At 42.0% G+C, this 21,339-nt stretch overlaps 2 protein-coding genes across 7 annotated transcripts in view; both read left to right on the top strand.

Moving 5' to 3' along the window:
- myt1lb (myelin transcription factor 1-like, b) overlaps positions 1 to 4,180 on the top strand; it is a 93,103-nt gene extending 88,923 nt beyond the window's left edge. For all 5 annotated transcript variants that reach the window (XM_047327289.1, XM_047327290.1, XM_035611195.2 and 2 more), the window contains one exon: positions 1,512 to 4,180. In XM_047327289.1, the coding sequence (XP_047183245.1) occupies positions 1,512 to 1,652 (141 nt within the window). In that variant the 3' untranslated portion in view covers positions 1,653 to 4,180. The remainder of the gene's footprint in view (positions 1 to 1,511) is intronic.
- Positions 4,181 to 9,819: 5,639 nt separating this feature from the next.
- The window catches only part of LOC118286131 (peroxidasin), a 51,497-nt gene continuing 39,977 nt past the window's right edge, over positions 9,820 to 21,339 (top strand). For both annotated transcript variants that reach the window (XM_035610295.2, XM_035610294.2), the window contains exon 1: positions 9,820 to 10,132. In XM_035610295.2, the coding sequence (XP_035466188.1) occupies positions 9,945 to 10,132 (188 nt within the window). In that variant the 5' untranslated portion in view covers positions 9,820 to 9,944. The remainder of the gene's footprint in view (positions 10,133 to 21,339) is intronic.

The raw sequence follows: 21,339 nt of genomic DNA, 5'->3' as shown, positions 1-21,339 counted from the left end.
AGCATTTTTAATTTTTATGCTTTCTGATTTTAATTTCCGTGCATATTGGACGACATGTACACCAGACAATATGGATCTGTAATAGACTCATATCGCCAATGAAATCAGGCAACCAATACATGGATCAGGCTCTATTTTATACTTACCTATTATAATGTTCAAGATCCAACACAAACAAATTTAAAATGCGTGATGTCATCCTAATTTAAAGTCTGTGGGCAGAGTGAGACTACATTGGTAAAGCCAGCAAGGAGATGTGTGTGTGTGTGTGTGTGTGTGTGTGTGTGTGTGTGTGCAGTGTGCCGCATAATTTTGAAGGAGACCCAGAAACTTTTGGGTCCTATGCATTTGGTGATCAGTTTAATTCATGTGAATGACTGCCGTGCAATGCTAATTTGGGTGTTGCCAATGAAATTCAAGTATGGTCTTTACTTGCTCACACCGTATGTGACATGTATGCAATTATGTATTTTATTATGATGAAAGCAGTTTTGTTTTTAACTTTGAATTACTCTACAGCACAGTGGGTGGTAGACAAAGCAGCATTTTTAACTGCCAGCTACTCAGCAAAGTTCATCAAATGAGATGTATGCATGCATACTGTATTCCTTTTACTCATGTGTTGTCGATTTTGGGCCATCTCAAACTAAGGTGACCAGATGTCCCCGAAAAATTTCTCACCCGAAGTTCAAGCAGTTGTCCTGGGATCCCCAATCCTGTCATGATTGTCTCGAGATTTAGACTAAATCAGAGTTATGATCAATTATAGTTTTGCACAAAAAAAAACAACTGTGTGGGCCTACAGCAGTGGCACAAATTAATAAATAGCTACTGTGAGGGCGACGTTATGATGTTGTTTAATTTAAAAATAACAGAGGGAAAATATACCATCGTTGACAAATGTCCCGGGACCTGCTCCAGCCAAAAAGCAGAAACGCTGTTGCAGCTTCACACGGAAAATGAAGAGTCTTAGCAGTAGCTATAGATCAGTTGGTTACAACGTCGACTCTATGATCTGATATTGGGGATTCGATTCCAGGTCTTGACCCTGTGTGGTGTTTTCCATTTTTTGTTTTCTGCTGAAGATGAACATGCATCCAACACGCGCGTCACACAGACATGCAGGCACATGAAATGAAAGAAACAATTGAATAATTAAATAGTCTTTTTTTACGTATATTTTTTATTGAATTTTAGCAGGGTGTTTTAATTTGGATGTTATGGAAAGGCTCAATGAATTAGACACTGAGACAGTTGAAGCACAGTAATTATGTTGACATACACTTGAGTTAAGGAAAACAAAGAAATTGGGACGGTTGTACACTGGCCTACATTAAACACAGTAATTTGTTAATGACAGACAGCTGAATTCATGAATAAAAACAATTTTACATTAAGTTTTGACTGTGACAACGTGACCAGGCCCACCCCCAACTCTCCTGTTCTGGTCACCCTATCTCAAACCTCTGTGTTCGTCTGACAGCCTCCATGTTGTGTCTTTTGTCCTGCAGGAGCCAATAAGCGAGCAGAACTTTGACGCCTATGTGACCACTCTAACGGATATCTACACGAATCAAGACCAGTACCAGAGCCCAGAAAACAAAGCCCTGTTGGAAAACATCAAGCAAGCTGTCCAAGGGATCCAAGTGTAGCCATCAAGTAAAGGGGGATTTTTGTTCCCCCGTGTGGTTGGTGCATCAAATCCACAGACAAACAGGCAGTGGGGGTTTTAGCTCATCGGTTCGGTGCAGTATCTTATATAGTGTTATATATTCTAAATTCTGCTCTCTTAAAAAAAGAGGTACGATGCTTGGAAAGACCTCAAGATCATTTATTTCCGTCTTTCTTTTCTTTTTGGGTCTTGCTTTAAGGAAGAACATTAAAAGAGTGAACCGCAAAATAATTTTTGAGGACATTCACATTTTGTACGTTTTCATATGAGCTGACATAGTGTCATGTAATGTTTCTAGCTGCTCATTTATGCACATTTTTAGTGTATATTTCTGAACAGTAAGCTAATGATAACAGAACGCGAGTTCTTTTTATCATTTGACAACAAAGCATTTTAGATGAAAAAAAATGGACAGTGAAATAAAAATGAAAAGACTACATGCAAGGAGGAACCTAGTTATTTTTCTGCTCACTGGATGATTTTGGACTTGATGATTTTAAATGGTTTTTTTTCTTCTCCTCCTCCTTCCTGTTCTTCTTCTTCTTCCTGCGTGTAGATTGTTCAAGAACAAGAACTGGTTTGCAAATTCTTTTATTTTCTGAAAATGCTTGAGAAAAATTTGTGTTTTGTTTTGATGAAAAAAAAAGAAGACGTGTAGCTGTAGGTGGGGGCATTTTCAATTGGTGCTGTAAATGAATCCGGAGGGGAAACTGACCTGATGTTTGTATGAATGTATGTATGAACAGTTATATTGTAAACATCATTACACGGAAACCCGATGGTGGAATTCCCATTATCTAGGAGAGCCAGTTGATTCCTAGAGGAACACATCTGTGCGGTGCATGCATGTTCACATGCTCATCCTTAACTAATCTCAAATAGAAAATGATGTGTAAAGACAATGACCTAGACGACATTCTAGCCTTTCTAGTATTAAATCTGCTCAATCTCGAGACCTGTGTTGCTAGGATCAAGAAATGTCTCAGCAATACAATAATTAAATCATTTGTCTATAGTAGGTACCGGATGCAATCTGCAAAGAAAAAAAAAGGTTGGGTATATGCAATTTCTTGTTTATAAGCATAGCGGGGTAACGTTAATCTTTTTAATATAGCCTATGTAAAATATTGATTTTTATACAAATCTTTTAATACAAAAGTCTTTTTAAAAAACAGGAGGGAACCTGGACATTGAGATTTAAAAGGGAAAGTATATGAGTTCCACTTTTTTTCTGTACGATTTTGCACAGGGACACCTTCGTTTCCATGTTTTGATGTTCTTACAGGAACTAAAAGCAGTACCCGAGCACCTAAAAAGGAGGGTTTCCGAGGGTTTTGTAAAGAGTATTTATAGAGTATGACAGCGGGACTTACAGGGTCACTGTCCCCACTTATGTGCCAGTAGACTATTTGCACTTGTCCTTGAAGATATTATCCTTGCGTACGGCGGCGTGCAATTTTCCAGGGGACCTCTTTGGCACTCGATTGGAGCGACCAACTGCTTGGAGCCACTGTAGGTGTGGATTTAGTACCACTGAGAGAGGAGGAGGAACAGGGACTTGAAATCAGAGAAGAGGATGATTATAACTATAGCAGTTATAGGCTATTATGTAAAAACATTAACAATGTTCTTTCATTTTTGCTATGTTTTAGGAAGATAAAGTTATCCCCCAGCAGCACTTTATATCTAATCACTGTACAAAGGGTTAAATAGTCAATCAATTCAAGGTTTTTAAAAAAAAGCTGAAGTAAACAAAGGTCTAGCGAAATGAGACCTTCGAGGGGTGATACAGTCCAGCATAACGCCTGTATGCCTGACTGTGTTCACTCCTCCATTCTATTGTTCTAGTTGTTAGCGATCATATTCAGAATTTGCCTTTTCCGAGAGCTAATGCAAAAGGTGCTTGTCGTTCACCTAATTGAATTTCATCTATTGTACTTTACTGTCCTCTTTCAGGACTCTACTACCCATCATCCATGACTGCATTCGCCTTTTTCCACAGCATCGTGTCTGCAGCTTTTTGCCAATATAGTAATGCTTCAGTAGAGTAATAGCTAGTACCAGTTTTTGAATTACTTCTCATTATCAGTAAAAGTGGAAAAGGGGTTTTAAAGCACAAACGGGCTGCTCAAATCTGAAAAGAGTTATCTGTCTATAGGGAACACAAAACGGTTGTCGAGTATTTAGAATGCTGACTTTTCATATAAATTATTGTGAATTCATCAGAGTTTATTATTTTATTTGAGCCAATTCCTTTTGAGATTGATTTTAGTGACCATTAACAAAGACAGGATTTTGTATAAACTATTGTGCTCTCTGTGGAACTGAAGTTTGATTTATTTTTGTACTACACAGCATGGATTTGTTGACATTTTAATTTTGCTATAAATGTGTGAGATCACAAGTTGCTGTGATATTTAATTTATAAATTGTGAACTTTGTACAATTTTTGTCATGCTGGATGTTGACACATCTTAATCTGAATAAAGAAAAAATGTGTTGCCAGAGGCCTGTAAAATAACAAAATTTGTGTGATCATTGCACATTGATGCTTCATCATATTAATTCTCACCTTCACTGATAAACTCTCATGGGTAAGGGTTTATTGCAGTGTATTTATATTACAGTGACAGTACTGATGAAAAGCAATTTCACCTCACGAACTAAATGGAATTCAAAACATAACCACTGATTTGCAAGCTATCCTCAAATGATCCTGTTGATGATCGATTCAAGTTGTCATTTAGTCAAGTCAATCCATGTCACATTGGAGCAATGAAAGAAGGCTACAATGCCCTGTTCTATATTCATATTTCCTCCTCTCATTCAGTGCATACCTCATTCTGAAACAGCAAAGTGTGTCTGTAAAATCTTTCAAACTGCACAGCCTTACAGTAGTTTGTGGTCTTTATAAGCCATAAGACCGTTAACTCAATTTGTCATTTTCTCCTGTGAAGTGCTCATTTAACAGGTCAGTCTTTGAAATGTTGGGTTGTCTTGGCTCTTCTTCAACACATTGTATGAGTACTGAAACTGTGACTCTGACAGTGACATTTTTAAGGGAAATTGGGGAATGTAGACATCATAAATCGTATGGTTAATTTCATTACAGAGCCAACTGAAGGCTTCTTTAGTCTATTGTAAGCGTACAGAGAAACAAAAAAATAACAACAACAAAAAAACAACAAGGAATCAAACTATGGATGTTGCAGTCACAGTAAGTATAGTACGTGCTTTAGCTCCTTGGGCTTCCCAAGAATTGTCTGAATACATCTGTTCTGTTTGACATGACAGAGAACCTAATGCTATATGTGTGCATAGTTGATTCCATGCAACAATATTTCCCCTTGTACTTTGATTACGAATATGGCAGGAAGGAAACATGTAACTTTAAGTGTCTTGAGTTAATGTCTAAATTAGAGCTCATTAGACTCATCAGTTGGCTGCCAAGACCTGGCCGATGTGAGCCTTCCACAGACACATCATGACTGACATTTATGTTTTCCAGCATGTGCCAAAATGAAAACTTTTTTTTTGCCGACTAAACAACGCAGAAAAGATGTGCAATTTGGTTTACATGTTACATAAGATAAATGTGTGTCTTCTTAATTCAGGTTCTATACATATGGTTCTATTTATTTGTATAAATATTTACTCCCTAATTTTGGTTTCGACATCAGCCTCCAAAATTCCATATCTGTTATTATAAATTGAGACACATCCTACCAGCTGGAACCAAAGTAGGGACACTGTGAGTATGTAGTAGGAACCTTGAATATGTTGCTACCAGCGTGCCTCAGGGTACTGTTTCTTAAACACTGTAAGATGTCTAAAGAGATAGTTATCACAACCCTGGGTTTCAGACAAGCCAAGGTCCAATATCAGGACCCAAGTGAAACAATCAATGATCTCATGTGCATCTTCCATCAGGAGGAGTCTTCAGACTGACATTCTGTAAATGGCTTTGCCCTTTTGGTTTTCAATTGTCACCTGCACTCTGTCTTACAAAGATCCACAGCTCTCACATCCACTATTGACACATGAACACAAATAGGAAGGAAAATATTTGGCAGTGGCATGGGAATGTCAGCTGCGTCTCAATTACACTATGTCAACAGCTGACCAAGAACTGATCTTGCTGACCTGGGAGGCTTTGACACTGGGATGGTATAATATACTGCAGGGAACTTTAAAAAAATGAATATATATATATATATATATAGTATGTATCATCGTCTATTCAGAATTTCCCAGCTTGGGATAAATAAAGTTTCTATCTATCTATCTATTTATCCACCTCTCAAACCATCAATCAATCAATCAGTAACACAGGTGTGGAGTAGAATTACAATTTTCAGATAACTTTGTGCGTGAACAGTAAGCTGACGCTGGGTTGTGTAAAATGGAAGTGTCAGTCTTCTCATGGGTATTAAATAATGGCTTGTACAGCTGGGGCTGTTAGTCGTTGATTTATATTCTCAGTGGAGTACCTATTGCTTGTTTTATACACTAATGCAGAATAATAGTTGAATGTTTTTAAGGCACAACAAGCTTCATTTTTTAATGAGCCTACCTCCACGTATATCTGGTTATCTGGGGGTGTCTGCCAGCCCACGGAGAATGAAAAGAAAACAATGAGTCGTTGATTCGTGGTTTGGGTTGATCGTACAGACGGTCTGTAAACGAGCCGTTCACAGCCCGGGCGTCAAGTGACGTAAGTTGACTCCTGCTACTGGGGCGACCACGCCCCCAACCTGAGCAGCAACTCCCCCCTTGAAGTGCGGAAAAACAGATCGCGTCTACGCCATCATTTTCTCCCCGCAAGTGAACGACGACCGCGGGCATGGCCAAGCTAGACTCGCAACCTGGTGGCCGGCGGAGCTCGCGGCTACCGGCCGGAGTAGCTGGCGGCTACCGGCCGGAGTAGCTGGCGGCTACCGGCCAGCGGAGCTCGCGGCTACCGGCGGAGCTCGCGGCTACTGGCCGGCGGAGCTCGCGGCTACCGGCGGAGCTCGCGGCTACCGGCCGGCGTAGCTAGACTCGCGGCCAGGATGACGTTAACGTTCTATCGCCCAGCCCCTTGTGCTCTGTGTGTAATTATGGAGAACGTGTCTTCCGGGTCTCTACGTCGTGTATGTGCCTTGTCACGTGCGACTGTTGTCATGGCAGCGCAACGGCGTAGTTGCGCAGCAGAGCCGGGGAGGAGCGAGGCGGAGCTTTGCGGTACACGAAGGGAGGGGGTCGAGATGTGGGCAGGAAAGCGCTGGAATCGACCGTAGTCTCACAGGGCTGTTCATAAAGAAAGAGGAGGGTGCTGTGTGGCTTGATCCTTGAGGTGTTTTGACATGGAATGGCAAAGACATGTAGTTCACACACCTGAAAACCAATGTAGCTTGTGTAAAAGGGGGCTTAATATGGGCCCTTTAAATAAAGTCTTTTGTGTATTGATGTGCAGTGTTATTTCAACATGTATGCTACCAGCAGATGTCAGCAAACCCAAACTATTAACAACGGAACACTGGGGCCTATTTCAGGAAGCAGGTTTAAAAAACTCTGGACTTAAACCTGAACTCTGACTTGATCTACTCTCAGATGGGAAACTCAGAGTTTTTGGTTCCAGAAAAGCAAGTCTGAGTTAGTTAGATCAACTCTGATTATTTTCACACAGAGTTACGTGTGTGCCTGCCGAATATAAAAAGCCATTATCAATGGTCCTCCTATGTCACGCCGTTACATTTGGAGATACAACTTTGTGCTTATGGAGAAAATAAGAATATTCTGAGAAAGAGGAGAATCACAGCTGCAGCCGGTGAGGAGAGACAGTTGGTGTGGGAGACAGAACGACATTTAAGACAAAATAAAATAATCAAATGATTTAGAAGGATCTGATATTTTCTCCACAAATGTCTCTAAGATTCTGGTATGATGGTTAGTGATGCTGTCTGGTGCGCAAGTGGCTGGGGCTCGATTCTTGTTGCTCACGTCTGAAAAACGTCCGATGTTTAAAACATCAGTGGCTATTTTAACTTGTTGTACAGAAAACTCTGGTTGGAGCATGTCGGCGACGTTATAATGCTGAAATAAGGTCTTAGAATATTGTTCATATATGTGATAGATTTGAGAGAAACGGTAAAGTTCTACTAAGTACCCGTCAGGGAATGAAAGCATCGGGTCTCTTTCCCTCTTTTCAGGGTTAAAATACTCAGAGTTTTAGCAAAACCATCTTCCTGGAACAGGCCCCTGCCTTTTATTGTTGCTAATATAAACAATATACCCACTTATTAGCTAGAACCCCACCAAGCAGAACTAAATGCAGAAACCTATTGGGGCCACCCGGGGCCCAACTAAACTACTTTCTTTACATTCATTTGTTCATTTTTGTCATATCACCCTCTTTAAAGAAACCCACCCTTGAGATCTTGTTTGGGGCATGTGTACCAGCAGATCAGAAATGAATAATATCATTAAGGGCTGTAATTCATTTACAGTAGGTATGCCATTGGCAGGCCCTGTTGAACATGCTGGCCCACTGGTTTGAATTGTGTGATTTTACATTTTAAACACCATTTCCATTCTTAGAGAGGAGGTGCAATATCCTTTACTGCTCATCTGCTGCAATCTGAACTTGGAGTTGGTTTTTGAGAGAAGGATGCTGCACCAACTGTTGAACATCACTGTTATTACGATACATCTTCAATTCTGCATTGACAGGAAACGCTACAGGAAGCCATTTATTCCTGCCAGCTGTTGTCACTACAACGATTCCCCTTTGTGTCGGGACAGGGGGAGCCTCAGACAGAATTGTTTATCCTTGTATCCGAAAGAAAAAAACTGCCATTGATTTATTACATTATTTTCTCTCAATTACTCTATTTAAATGGGATGCAAGGCTCAAAAAAAAAAAAGAGTATGTAGGCAAATCGTTACGTCAGGTTAGTAACCTAATGACGTTAGAACAAAGTCAGCAAACACGAATAAAGTTATTCCAAACTCAGCTTTTCTGTCAGACTTGACTTGGGAGAACACACTCACTCTCTCTCACTCTGGGAGAGCTCATCTTTCACTCTGTTTTTTCAGTTATTATTTTGTTTTGTGTTGTTGTTGTTGTGTGTGGTTTTTTTCATTTCATTTGTAGAGGACCGTGATGTTCTCTGGTAAATCTTAACAAACATTGTTTTTGAAAATCTCTCTCTCTCTCAGTTTGTGTCTCCGGCTCTCTCTCTCTTATTCTGTTTTTCAGTTATTTTGTTGTTGTGTGTGTTTTTTCATTCCATTTGTAGAGGACCGTGATGTTCTCTGGTAAATCTTAACAAACATTGTTTTTGAAAATCTCTCTCTCTCTCAGTTTGTGTCTCCGGCTCTCTCTCTCTCTTATTCTGTTTTTCAGTTATTTTGTTGTTGTGTGTGTTTTTTCATTCCATTTGTAGAGGACCGTGATGTTCTCTGGTAAATTCTTAATAAACATTGTGTTTTAAAAATCAAAAATCTCTCTCTCTCTCAGTTTGTGTCTCCGGGTCTCTCTCTCTCTCTCAGACTGTGTCTCCGGGTCTCTCTCTCTCTCTCTCTCTGTTTGTGTGTCTCTCTCTCTCTCTTCAGGTTCCACTCTCTGATGAACCGACATGCAAGAGTTTTTGAATCAGTGGTGTTTCACCACGGCTGTGTGTTCAGTGTTTTTTTTGTTTTAAAAATCAAATCTCTCTCTCTCTCTCAGTTTGTGTCTCCGGGTGTCTCTCTCTCTCTCTCAGTTTGTGTCTCTCTCTCTCTCTCTCTCACAGTTTGTGTCTCCGGGTGTCTCTCTCTCTCTCTCTCTCTCAGTTTGTGTCTCTCTCTCTCTCTCTCTCTCTGTTTGTGTCTCCGGGTCTCTCTCTCTCTCTCAGTTTGTGTCTCCGGGTCTCTCTCTCTCTCTCTCAGTTTGTGTCTCCAGGTGTCTCTCTCTCTCTCTCTCTCTCTTAGTGTCTCGGGGTCTCTCTCTCTCTCTCAGTTTGTGTCTCCGGGGGTGTCTCTCTCTCTCTCAGTTTGTGTGTGTCTCTCTCTCTCTCTCTCTCTCTCTCTCACAGTTTGTGTCTCCGGGTGTCTCTCTCTCTCTCTCAGTTTGTGTGTGTGTGTGTGTGTGTGTGTGTCTCTCTCTCTCTCTCTCTCTCTCTGTCTCTCCTGACTCGCTGTGTGTGTGTGTGTGTGTGTGTGTGTGTGTTAGTGAGAGAGTGAGCGAGTGTGTGTGTGTGTGTGAGAGGGCCAGCTGGCGGTCTGTGCTCTGCTCGGCTCACTGCTAGCAATGGCGCTGCGGGCTGCCCAGCTCTCTCCTCCGTGTCTCCTCGCGGCCGCGCTGCTGCTGCTGCTCGCTAGCGGACCACAGGCCGGACTCTGTTGCCCGAGCCGCTGCCTGTGCTTCCGGACCACCGTGAGATGCATGCACCTCAACCTGGAGACCGTGCCGGCGGTGTCCCCTCAGACCACCATCCTGTGAGTAGCCCCCTGTCGTCGTCGTGTGTGTGTGTGTGTGTGTGTGTGCGCGCGCGCGCCTCGCATGTGGCGGGAGCGACCCTCGGGTCGGGGTCGGGAGCGACCCTCGGGTCGGGGCCGACGGGCTGAGGGGGAACGCGGTGGGACGTTGAGGTGTCCGTCCTCCGCCTCTCTGGAGCGCGGCGACGTGACAAAGGGTGGAATTGATTCGCCTTACTTCCAGGAAGCGGCTCGAACGAACTTTTTTTTGGTTGAAACTTCAGCGCAAAAAACACCTTTGAGCCTGCGGGGACTCACGTCGTGACACCTGCCGGTGGGCTCAGCTGTTGGCCGCAGAGGGTTGTGAAGCGGGCCCTTCTGGGGGTCGACGTGAAACACGACCAATTAGGTTTTATTGAGACCCTCCTCGTCGCGTTCTGGGGAGACGTGGACCCTTTGTCCAAGATCAGCCCGTTTCTCTCAGACTGGGGATCTTTGCACCACCGCTTCCGAAGCCGCTTCCTTGCCATCTTTCGGCTTGGAGGTTGTTGGTTTTTTTTTAGGTTAAGTTTTGTCGGGAGCCCCCCCATCCCCAACCCAACAATCTCTGCAATTAGAGAACACAAAGCGTCAGATCCGCCCAGCCTCCCAAATATGTGGCACCCCTTGTCTTGCAATCTTGTTTTGTGCATTTCAGTTCATAATGCATGGATCTATAAAAAAGAAAGAAAGAAGAAGCTCCGTTTGGACTTTAACCAATGTGGGGGCACAAAGGGGCTGCTCCGCTTGCCCATACCACAGCAACACATTCAGAATTAGCCATCTGGGGAGAGCACAGCCCTTTAAGGGGAACCTGTGTTGCAGATACCCCACCAAAGGAAAGTAAACGTCCACCCTCCATCACAGCAGTCAAATGACTGTTTGGGTTGCCTGAAGGATATATCTAAATCTGATCAAAGCACTTGATCCTGATCAGAGCAAGCCAGCATGCTGTGGTTTCCCCCCAGGATCCTGTTGCTCGTGTGAGCTTTAAAGCTTCAGCCACTTGTTACCTTCGCTCGCCTCATGTCAGGACACAAATGCAGTTCATGCCTGGCCTCAACTGGCTCGCTGTCAGCAGTGGGACAACTGCACTATACGCCAACCTTGAGTACGCCTTGTAGCGCTGTTGTACGGAAGGTCTAAATGTGAGGACGAGACGTGTTCCTGCAATTTGTGTTTCCCTCTGCTGTGGCTGATCCCATTAAGCCCCATAGCACGGCAGTCAAATTGGATTGAAAACATGTATTTCAATAGGGACACCAAAGGTAGGTGAGTCCAATTTGACGTTTTTCTCACTGAGCTTTGGTTAGCTTTCAAATGATTTGTATTACTCTGTTTCAGAGGTCCCTCAATATCTTAAGAGCTTTGCAGTATTAAGTAATAGTAAGTAGAGGGTTTTGTTTCTGTTGTACGGTCACTTGACCTGGAGCTGTGCAGTGTAGCCTTCCTTTTCCCTGGCAGCGGGGTGTTTTAGGATTTTAAAAGACTTGTGTCATATAAAGTGCAAGATGATCCATCACGTAAGCCTCTAGTGTGCAGGTAACATGATGCGAAGGTAAAGGAGTTGTCCACTTAAAGACCCATTGTGTAATTTTCTGGCGGCATCTGGTGGTAAAGTTGCAAACGCAACCAACTGAGCAACCGACAAGGGACACTATATGGTGGCGTACCGCCGATTCCAGTGCAGGTTTCCGGGCAGTGCTAAAAATTCAACACCAATGTGTATATTCTGGATTGTTTTGTGCAACCGTATTCAACACGACGTAGCAAACATGGCAACTTAAACGGATGTCGGGTCCACCTCATGTAACTATATTTAACTCATTCAAAGTTGACGAAAAAACACAAGATCTTTGTTGCAGGTGATTATACATATATGAACACATATATTATATTCAATTTCTGTGAATAAATTCTTCTAAATATTACACACTGTAGTTTCAACACCAGTGTTTGTTAATCATGAAAAAATACTCTTGTTAATATAATCATCACATCATGTTTTCAGGATATATTTTTACAGCAGTACTCTTGCTGGAAAGATTTTGAGTATTAAATGGTGTTGAATGTTCTTTATTACCAACTTAATCCTTGCGTTAGTTAGTTTGACATGTGTGGTATAAGGTTGTATTAATCTGTGTGCGTTATCATATTGAGGAAACGCTGTCCAGATGTAGGCGAAGGCGCCAAACCGACAGTTGTTTGGGTAGTTTCAAACAATGAATATTATTGTCTTCAACCTTTTGAAACTCAAAACATCTCATTCAGTTTCCCTGTTTCCTCATGGTCCACTGCAGTAGGGCCTAAGAAGTGTTGGTCCACAAGTACTGCTGCACCATGGGCTTTTTGCCTGGAGCTTTTCAGCATGACACTTGGACCAAGTGTCCAAGTGTTCTCTCTGTCCTACATTTGTTTTTCAGCTGTTTTCTCTATGGACTTTCTGCTCGAGGCATGATAATAAATTACGTTTCCTCTCTGTAATGACAATGCCGCAATATCTTCTCAGGGGTTTGCTGGAGTTTGAGAAATTATCACTTTTACATTAGCACTATTCCGACAACATCCAATGGGTTTTGGTGGTATTACCTTAGCAACTCTTTGTATGTATAACCTTTGTCAGGTTAGAGGAGGATTTGAATTTCACAAGTCAGTAGCCCCTGTGTTCCACATTCTGACATCTTGACTGTTTACTTATTCCAACTATGAATTGTATTTTTGTGTCATTTGTAACATAGTGACACTGGAGCCATATGATACACATGTACACACACGTATGTCTGCATAGCTGGGAATATGCCAGACGGTTGTGATCTGCTTTAGTTAATGAACTTTAAACTTAAGCTTGTAGTCCAATGTATTCTGTCGTTGTTTTTTGTCATACTGATTGATGACGTTCTAAGACACAGGTACTGTAAATAACCATTTTGAAACTGTGTACCTAACATAAGTTTGCATAAAGGTAACAAGACAAAACATATTATATGGCTTGACCATGTGAGGTCAATGTGCAAAATTGAGGACACAGCTGAAAACTTGTGTATCTGCAATACGCTACTACGACGTCATTGCGTTGCATATACTTTCTGTCCAGTGTCAGCTGGTTTCAGCCCTTTATTTGTTTGTACATCGTCTCAGTTTTCATTATACAGACTTTGTCCCTGGGACCTAGCAGGGTAGAGTTCATTTAATGTCCATTTTAACCGATTCTGACATTTGTGTTCACACATACAGCTCCTCCTGGGAAATAGCAAGAAAAGTGCAGGGTTGCTTGCTGTGTGCAATGCAGCTTTTTATCTCTATCTAGGTAACAAGCTGCTTCTCTGCCTCTCTGACACTGACTGAACAGAGTAGAAGCAGAGAGGTGTGCCTATCACTCACGGGTCAGTGCTGGCGACTGTCTTCTATGGGAAGTAGCTAAAGTTTTGTTCAAAAAGTCACTCGATTTTATTTTTGCTAGGTGCATTTTGGGGGGGAAATAACGGGTCTGAAAAGTCGGTAAACGTAGTAACAAATGAACTACCCCCCACAACCCCCCACACCCCTGATGACATAATGGAAACGGTTTATAACAATTTGGGGGAAATCTCCCAATTCTTTGCCGGCCAGCCAATAGTTGGCCAAGCAACAGTCAGTCACGCGGCACTTTGCCGATCAGTGGTATAATGTCATTATGAACTCTATCGCTAACTCTCTCAGTCAGTCACTCAATCACTGACATGCAGGAATGTTCAGCCAAAAAGATGCCTTGCGGAGCGAGCTTCCAGTTTAGTACCTGTCTGTTTGCTGAATCGCAGCGTTGGATGCAATAAGAGTCCAGATCTTGATTGAAATCTGATGTTTGTCTGAAGGCTGGTGAATCCTTTCAGCGGGGGTGCGTGTCACAAGCCTGAAACCAGGCTTTAGGCGTGATTCCACAGCATGCTTCTGCCTGGTAATGGCTTTATTTGGGATACACATTTCTGTGAAACCCTCCTCTAAAATCTGCAAGGTTTACTAACTGATGGTCGTCGCTTAGCCAGTGTTCTGTCCAACTGTCTGAATGTCTCTTACCCCTCACCCTGCTCTCGATGGCTTGGTCTTCCCGAGTGTCAGTGCCTCGTGAGTCAGGGAGACAAACTTGAGTTCCATTGTGTGGAATTTGCTGCAGTCAGGCTTTGTGAGGCACTCAGTCTCTGCAGCATTATGGAATGCAAAGCCAGAAATCCCCAAAGCTTTGCTCATTTGCACAGAGAGATTGGGCCCAAGATAGTTGTTGAAAGGAACTATATTGGCCTCTTCCTGTGCCCATCCAATGCAGGCCAGCTGGTGAAACACTAAACACTAAACGCTAACACTGTTTCACATTTCTTCTGAATTAGTTCTTTAAAAATGATCATGATTAAAAGCAGCAAAATTGATGGAGACAAAGTTAAGGCGGTAACTCGATAATCGTCGAAACATACTATGCAAGTGAAAGTACACATTACTCCTGCTAGTCCTGGTCAAAGACCGAATCTGTTATTTTTTAAATACATTTTATTTTTATTTGTCTTTTTGAAATAAGACGCTCACTTTTTTCTTTTTTGTTTGGGTGTTGTTTTTTGTTACAGTGGACGGCTGTGGCTCAGGACGTAGAGTTGTTCGTCCACCAACCGGTGGGTTGGCGGTTCAATCCCATCTTCTGCCAGTACATGCCGTTGTGTCCTTGGTCAAGACACTTAACCCTAACTTGACTAGAAAAGCACTATATAGATACATTCCATTTACCATGTTTGGCTCCGTTTTTTTGTTGATAGCCTAGATAGTGAGAAAAATCGTGATTGAGATCATGGACCGTGATTCTATCCCAAAGAGAAGTGTGGCCTATGGAGAGAAGTGTGGCCTATTACTCAATATTTGCAGCTGACGATTCCAGACATAAGGTCAACAGTTCCTGTGATTGTTCCCAAAGTACTGTAAGTGTGTTCTACCCCTCAATGTAGACTTTCCTCTTTTTTTAATTTGTGATGACCTTCAAGCTGTATTCAGCAGTCAAAATCCTCCAGGCTCTACAAGGACTGACTCTTGCTGTCCACCAGCTCTCCTTTGACAAGAAACAAATCCTTGTCACTTTAGCACAAGAAGTGTTTTGCAGAGAACCACCGCAGCCATGTTTGGAGATGCCTGTTCTGTGTTCCTCCAACCAAGCGAGGAGCCAGCCATGTTCTTGTTTAACAAAGAATGAGTCACGCACACCGGAGAGTCCTTGGCAAGCCCACTTGGGCATGTGTCACAAAGTCAAATGACTTCCCTGACTAGGGAGGGAGAGACAGAGTAAAGGTCCACACATGGCGTTCAGCTGCTGGTGGAATTGGGCAGAGGCCAGGTTCAGCCGTCGTCCCAGCTCAGAGAAGAATTTACAGACATCTTCTCTGAAATTCTTTCCCTTTTACCTTTTTTATTTTCCTTGTGAATGCCCAAGAACATTCAAGCATAACATATAGTAAATGCAATGGTAGCAGAGGAACACACGGCAGAGCCACATTTTCGCTGATAATGCTGGTCGAGAGGTTGATTATTTAACAAGTATACCTCACTTACTTTCACACAGCAATTTCTGAGAAATAACTCAATTTTACAGTAGCTACTGTCAACACATATTGGTCCAAACGAGTAGTTGTCTCTTTTTTGTTAACAGCCACTGCCATCTGTTTTTGTTGTTGAAGTTTTCGTCTTTTAGGTTTTTCCCTTCAAGGAAATTTTTCAATGTTATTTGTATAAAAACTATTAATTTAATAGGCTAACATCCTGCTAACTGTATTATGGCATTAAGTTGACATGCATTAACAAAAAATTATGAAAAATATATTCTTGGTTTGCTGGGTAATAGAGCAGGAGAACGATGATATCATTGATAATCAACTGATGATGTAACAGCCCAACAGGCTACTTACAACCAAGTGGCAAAGGTGACGTCACCCATTGGTTTGTGAGCTGCCGTTTTGAAGCCTCGTGGTTTAGCATTTTGGCCAGTGCCATCTTTATTTTTGAAACCAGAAGTATGCACATTAGGAACACGTGCACCTGCAAGGTGCAAACCATGCAACTATTGGACGGTACTAACTGTCAATTTTGCTGTATCCACGCTCCAATGCATAAAGTGCTTTATCGTCTATCGAACTCTAAAATAGAGGATCATTTACAAATTGAACATCATACTGTATTGAAGAAGACATGAAACTAGAGATTGAGACCATAAATAAATCAAGTGAGAAGTAGAGTCACTTTCTCATAAACTTCTATGGAAACACTAGCCTGGCGACGCAGAGCAAAATACCTGAGTATGCAATTGGATAGCAACGAATCATGTGACGTCTGTTGAGCAATACAAAAATATCAACAGAATAGAGCTGAGAGGAGATGTCTGTGATGATGATTTCACAATGTCTGTGTACGAGTAGGGATGGGACGATACAGTTCTCTCATGATTTGGTTTTTGGATCGCGATATATTGAATTTTTTTTTTTTTTTTAAGTATCGGGTACTTTCAACTCGCATGCTCGTTCGTTAGCAGCAGCCTTGGTTGTTTACAAAGGTTGCTTCTCTCCCCGTCATGGCATAAACCCCGCCCATTATCAGATTATCGGTTGTGGTTGGACCGTCAAGTTTTCTGTCGGGGGAAATCACTTCCCAATGGAGGGGATCCAGACTGTATTCTGGCAGGGAAAATTCCAATGAGCTCCCAGAATTTGTCTGGGTCTTGGGCTATAGAAACAATTTTTTTTTTGCAACCAGTGAGTCGCCCTCTGCTGGTCCTTCGAGAGGATACAGTTTTCTGGCACTTTCCAGACCCGGTGACTCGACCATTTTTATTTACAATCTATACTTACAACATTTCTCTTTAGTCAGACAACTGTAGGCAACCACTAGCTCGCACAAATTATGGAATCTATCTCTGTGTTTCTGCCCCTGCAGTGGGAGAAGGGAACCCCAGGTTGTCATTTTCCTAAGTGCTGTTTATTGTTAAAAGTTTTCTCTCCTTAGCGGCAGAGAACTCTCAACAAGCGTTTTTGTTTTTTATTTTGTTCATTAGACTTATACGGATGGGTGGCCAGCCTGTTAAACAAACCAGTCCTGTATCGAAAGTGAAACATCCCCTGCTTCCCGACCACGCCGGACGCCAAGCAGGAAAAGATCAACACCAGTGTAGTGACGGCTAACGCTGCACCAGTAAAATGGAAACGCCCCTTCAACATTTGCTAATTCTCAATGATCTATCAGTTGCGGGTCCAGGTCCGGAAAGGACGGCGTCTTTGTTCCGGATCCGGACCGCAGTCAGGCTATTAGTAAACCCTGAACTAGACAGTTTACTTAAGTTAATCACTTACTGATCTGACAGCATTGTTGGGAATACTGTAGTTAATGAGAGCTTGGCACAAAAATTCCCCTGAGGGTTCAAAAAAATGCCATTGGATTTTTAAATATGGGGGTTAAAGAGTTGCATAGTTGCTCTGTCCCGAAATCACCTCTGAGCACTCAGTGGACCTGCAGACACAGTGTGCCCAAAACACAGAGCAGACTATCAGCGTTCTCAGTGTTCTAAATGGGTCACTCTAATTATCTTTTGAACAGGGCTGGTTCATGGCATGGGCGACACAGGCGCTTGCCTAGGGTGCAGAATATCAAAGGGGTGCCGCAAGAATGCCACTAAGGTCATTTTAGTAAGAGCAATAGACTAAAACAGCTTTTTAATAAATAAAACTGCACCTCTTGAACTGTCAGTCAGTTGACACTGTGTGCTGAAGGGGGGGGGGGGGGGGGGGGGGGGGGGGGTTAGGGGTACAGTACCATTTGATAAGCAATTGGGCATCTCTCAGCCCAAAACCAGGACGTAACACTGACGACAATGATGGAAAATGCCTGATTTGATCAGACTTCATTTATTGTCATTAGCTCAAATTATGTGTGAAAAGAGCAGGAGGAAAAATAAGGTGGATACAGAGGTACTGTATATTGTCTTATGTTAACATTAACATGTAGGATTGTGGCAATAAAGCCAATACTGGATAATGATGATAGGTTAGCTGCTAGAATCAGATACACACTGAAGGGTATGAATCTGACAGGCAAGCCAACTGTGGTGACTGATGTGTTGAGATCAATTACTTCAGTAAATGTAATAACACAGCAATGTGAAAATACTCCATTACGAGAAAAAATAAAACTAAGTATTAGCAGCAAATTGTTATGGTCCCTCTGACTGATTTATTATTATATATGACATCATTAAATGATTAAAACTGAAGCAGCTGCAGCAGATGACGCTAGTTTGAACTACTCCAAATACAGTTTTATATTCATGGTCAAGATAAATCTGAGGAGTTGTACGAAGATTAAGAGAGGAAAAAAGGAAAAGGCAATGTTCTGTCACAAAAAAATTAACAATGTAATTTGTTTTTTTTTTAGTTAAATATTCATCTCAAAAAGTAACTTTTAACTCAACGACAGAAATAATATATAATAGAAAATAACACTCAAATAGGAAAGTATTATAAGCAAAATGTAACAAAAGTTAACTGATTGTGCAGTGAAATGGTGCCATGTTTATTATGATGTATGAAGTTTTTCGGAAATTCATCTAACTGCTACATTCTCGTGCTTGTTGCCTTTCACTGCTGCTTTGCTTCATTTCACCTCGGGGCACCTACATGTCAGGAGCCAGCCCTGCTCTTCAAAAATGCGGGGCTCAAGTTGAGTTAATGCCAGAAAACTGCAGTGCGAACAAATGGATGTAATCATGTTGTCCTCAGTCTCCCGTAAAGCTCAGCTGTAAACTCTCTCTGGGCTATTTTTTATTTATCATTTCTGTATTAGGGACTACAAGATTCCCGATACCGATATATCGGCCGGTATTCTTATATATATTTATATAAACATATTTTTTGCAATGATTCCCTCAAATGTGGTTATCAAACACTTGATCAAACACAAAGATATGTGATGGAGGGAAGATATTTTACAGTTTAACAATGAACTTTATTATCACAAATGAGTCATTATGCACTGAACAGTAAAACTTAAATTATAAATTAAAAAAACTAAAATAGAACAAAATATATATATATAACTTCAATTTAGAAAATAAACATAAAATGTGTCGGGCAAGCCTATTTAAATAAAAAACAATTGAACAAAAATTACATTCTTTTTCAAAAGCCCACCTCAGCCTTACATTCCTTAGTGCCAATCTAAAGGTGCGTTCACACCGGACGCGATGGGTCGTTACAAAGTCAATGCAAAGACGCAACTAGACGTGAATTTAGTGGCACTGACTCGGGCGACACGAATGGTGCGATATGCGCGATGCCAATCAGGCAAAATTTGTGGTGCGTCCATCGCTCGAGTTGAAATATTTGAACTCGGGTGACATATATATATATATATCCTTCCTCCATCACCTATCGTCAGATGTCCTGTCATTGTATCAGGAATGGAGGATCACTACTGTCGCTGTGTGTGCGCAGCCTGACCGGGTTGATATCTGCATCATGACAAGGTGAAGAAGGCGAGAGCTCGGCAGAAAATGAACAAGGAAGTTGGACACTAGCTAGCTAGTTAGCACAACCACTTTGTGAAGCTTCCCTAGCGGCACTCCTGTCCTTCAACAGTTCATGTTTATGTGTGTGCGCACGTCTGGCTTTCACTTCCATTCGAGGCTGCCTTTTTTTTCCTTCAACAGTTCATGTTTACCTGTGTGTGTCTTTGTCGGCGTGTGTTTGCTCAGATGAGGTATGTTGGAGAAAGTGGAAAGAATTGAACGGGCAAACTTTCTTGTGAATGACACATATAAGCACAAATGTTTGCTTGGTGTTAACACACGATGAGAGGCAGGTTATAATGCAGGAAGCAACGCTTCTCAGGGAAGGTAGAATGGGCTAAAATGCTCTCACATTAGCTTCCATTCAGCTAACAAGGTATGAAAGTAGCAAGATGGTTAGCAAGTAAACGAGCATGATAAGCTTGTTGTCATGGAGAGTAAAAGATGGGCACATTGTTTATTAATCACAAGTTTCCAGCTCTGCATCTCACTAACTAGGTAACAACGTAGCGTGAAATCAACATTCAACAGATTCAATCCACTCCCGCACCGTTGTCTGCTGAGGTGCAGAAAGATGCTCTTATGCTAACCTTTCAATGAGCTACGTTAGCTAACATAGTAAACACGTGATATAAGCGTGACATGGCAGTTGTTAGGAGCAGGGTTGACGTTACACTCATATTGCAAAGGGAAATGATGTAGTCACTTTCATTAACTTTCTAGCATCTTACCGTGAAGCCGGCGCTTCACTCCTGTCAGCAACACCATCTGCTCTGGCGCAGCTGTCCTGCAGACAGCGCTGAGAGTATTGTAAACAATGGAGTCGAAGCGCGCTCTGCTGGGCAAACTACGTCACGACACACTTTATATCCCAGAGCACCTTTTTCTACATTATATGTTCTGAAAAAAACGTTTTCACATTGGCGATACAGATATTTCTCTAACAGAAAACTCGAATCGGCCAACCGATAAATCGGTCGGGCTCTAGTTCTAATGAGTATTACCTGTTCGATTACTTGTATATAAATGACAAACTTCTTAGTTCGTGGCAAAAGAGATCAAATGATCTCTTGCTGTCCTCTCACTGTATTATTGCTGTTGTTGTCAAGATGCTCCTTCATTTCTGAGCCATGGAAGCTGTTCTTTCTCAGGCTTGGTCTGTCAGCCTCCCTGCCGGTTTATTAGTCTTGCTGTTATATAGTTCCCTTTACATTAAACAGACATATTCGATTAGTCACAGAATGAGCATAATAAAGTGTTGAGCCTTTGTTGTCATTTTTTTGCTGCAACTAAAGAACTATTTGCTGTTGAATGTCTCACAAACTCCTTGTTTACTAAAGGTCCGCCACACTTCCTCCAGTAGTTTTCCCCTGGTGGACTGACTCATTCTCCTCCCCTGCTTTTCTCACGTTCTTTTACGATTAACCATCACAAAGCAGTTTCATCGACCGCCATGCTCCTCTGACAATACGCACCCATTACTTCCTGTTTAGTTGTAGTGAAACAATTGTGCTGTTTTTGCTTTCATGCTCAGTGCCTTATTGTTCTGAGTAGAGGCTAGAAAATGATTATTCTAGGTGTGTTTGTGAAACACACCACTGCCTCTGGGCTACGGTGGATGGGCAGGGTC

Source organism: Scophthalmus maximus, chromosome 15 (genome assembly GCF_022379125.1).
Source record: "Scophthalmus maximus strain ysfricsl-2021 chromosome 15, ASM2237912v1, whole genome shotgun sequence".
NCBI lineage: Eukaryota > Metazoa > Chordata > Actinopteri > Pleuronectiformes > Scophthalmidae > Scophthalmus > Scophthalmus maximus.
The sequence above is the reverse complement of the archived record's forward strand: the minus strand, read 5'-3'. Positions and strand labels throughout refer to the sequence as shown.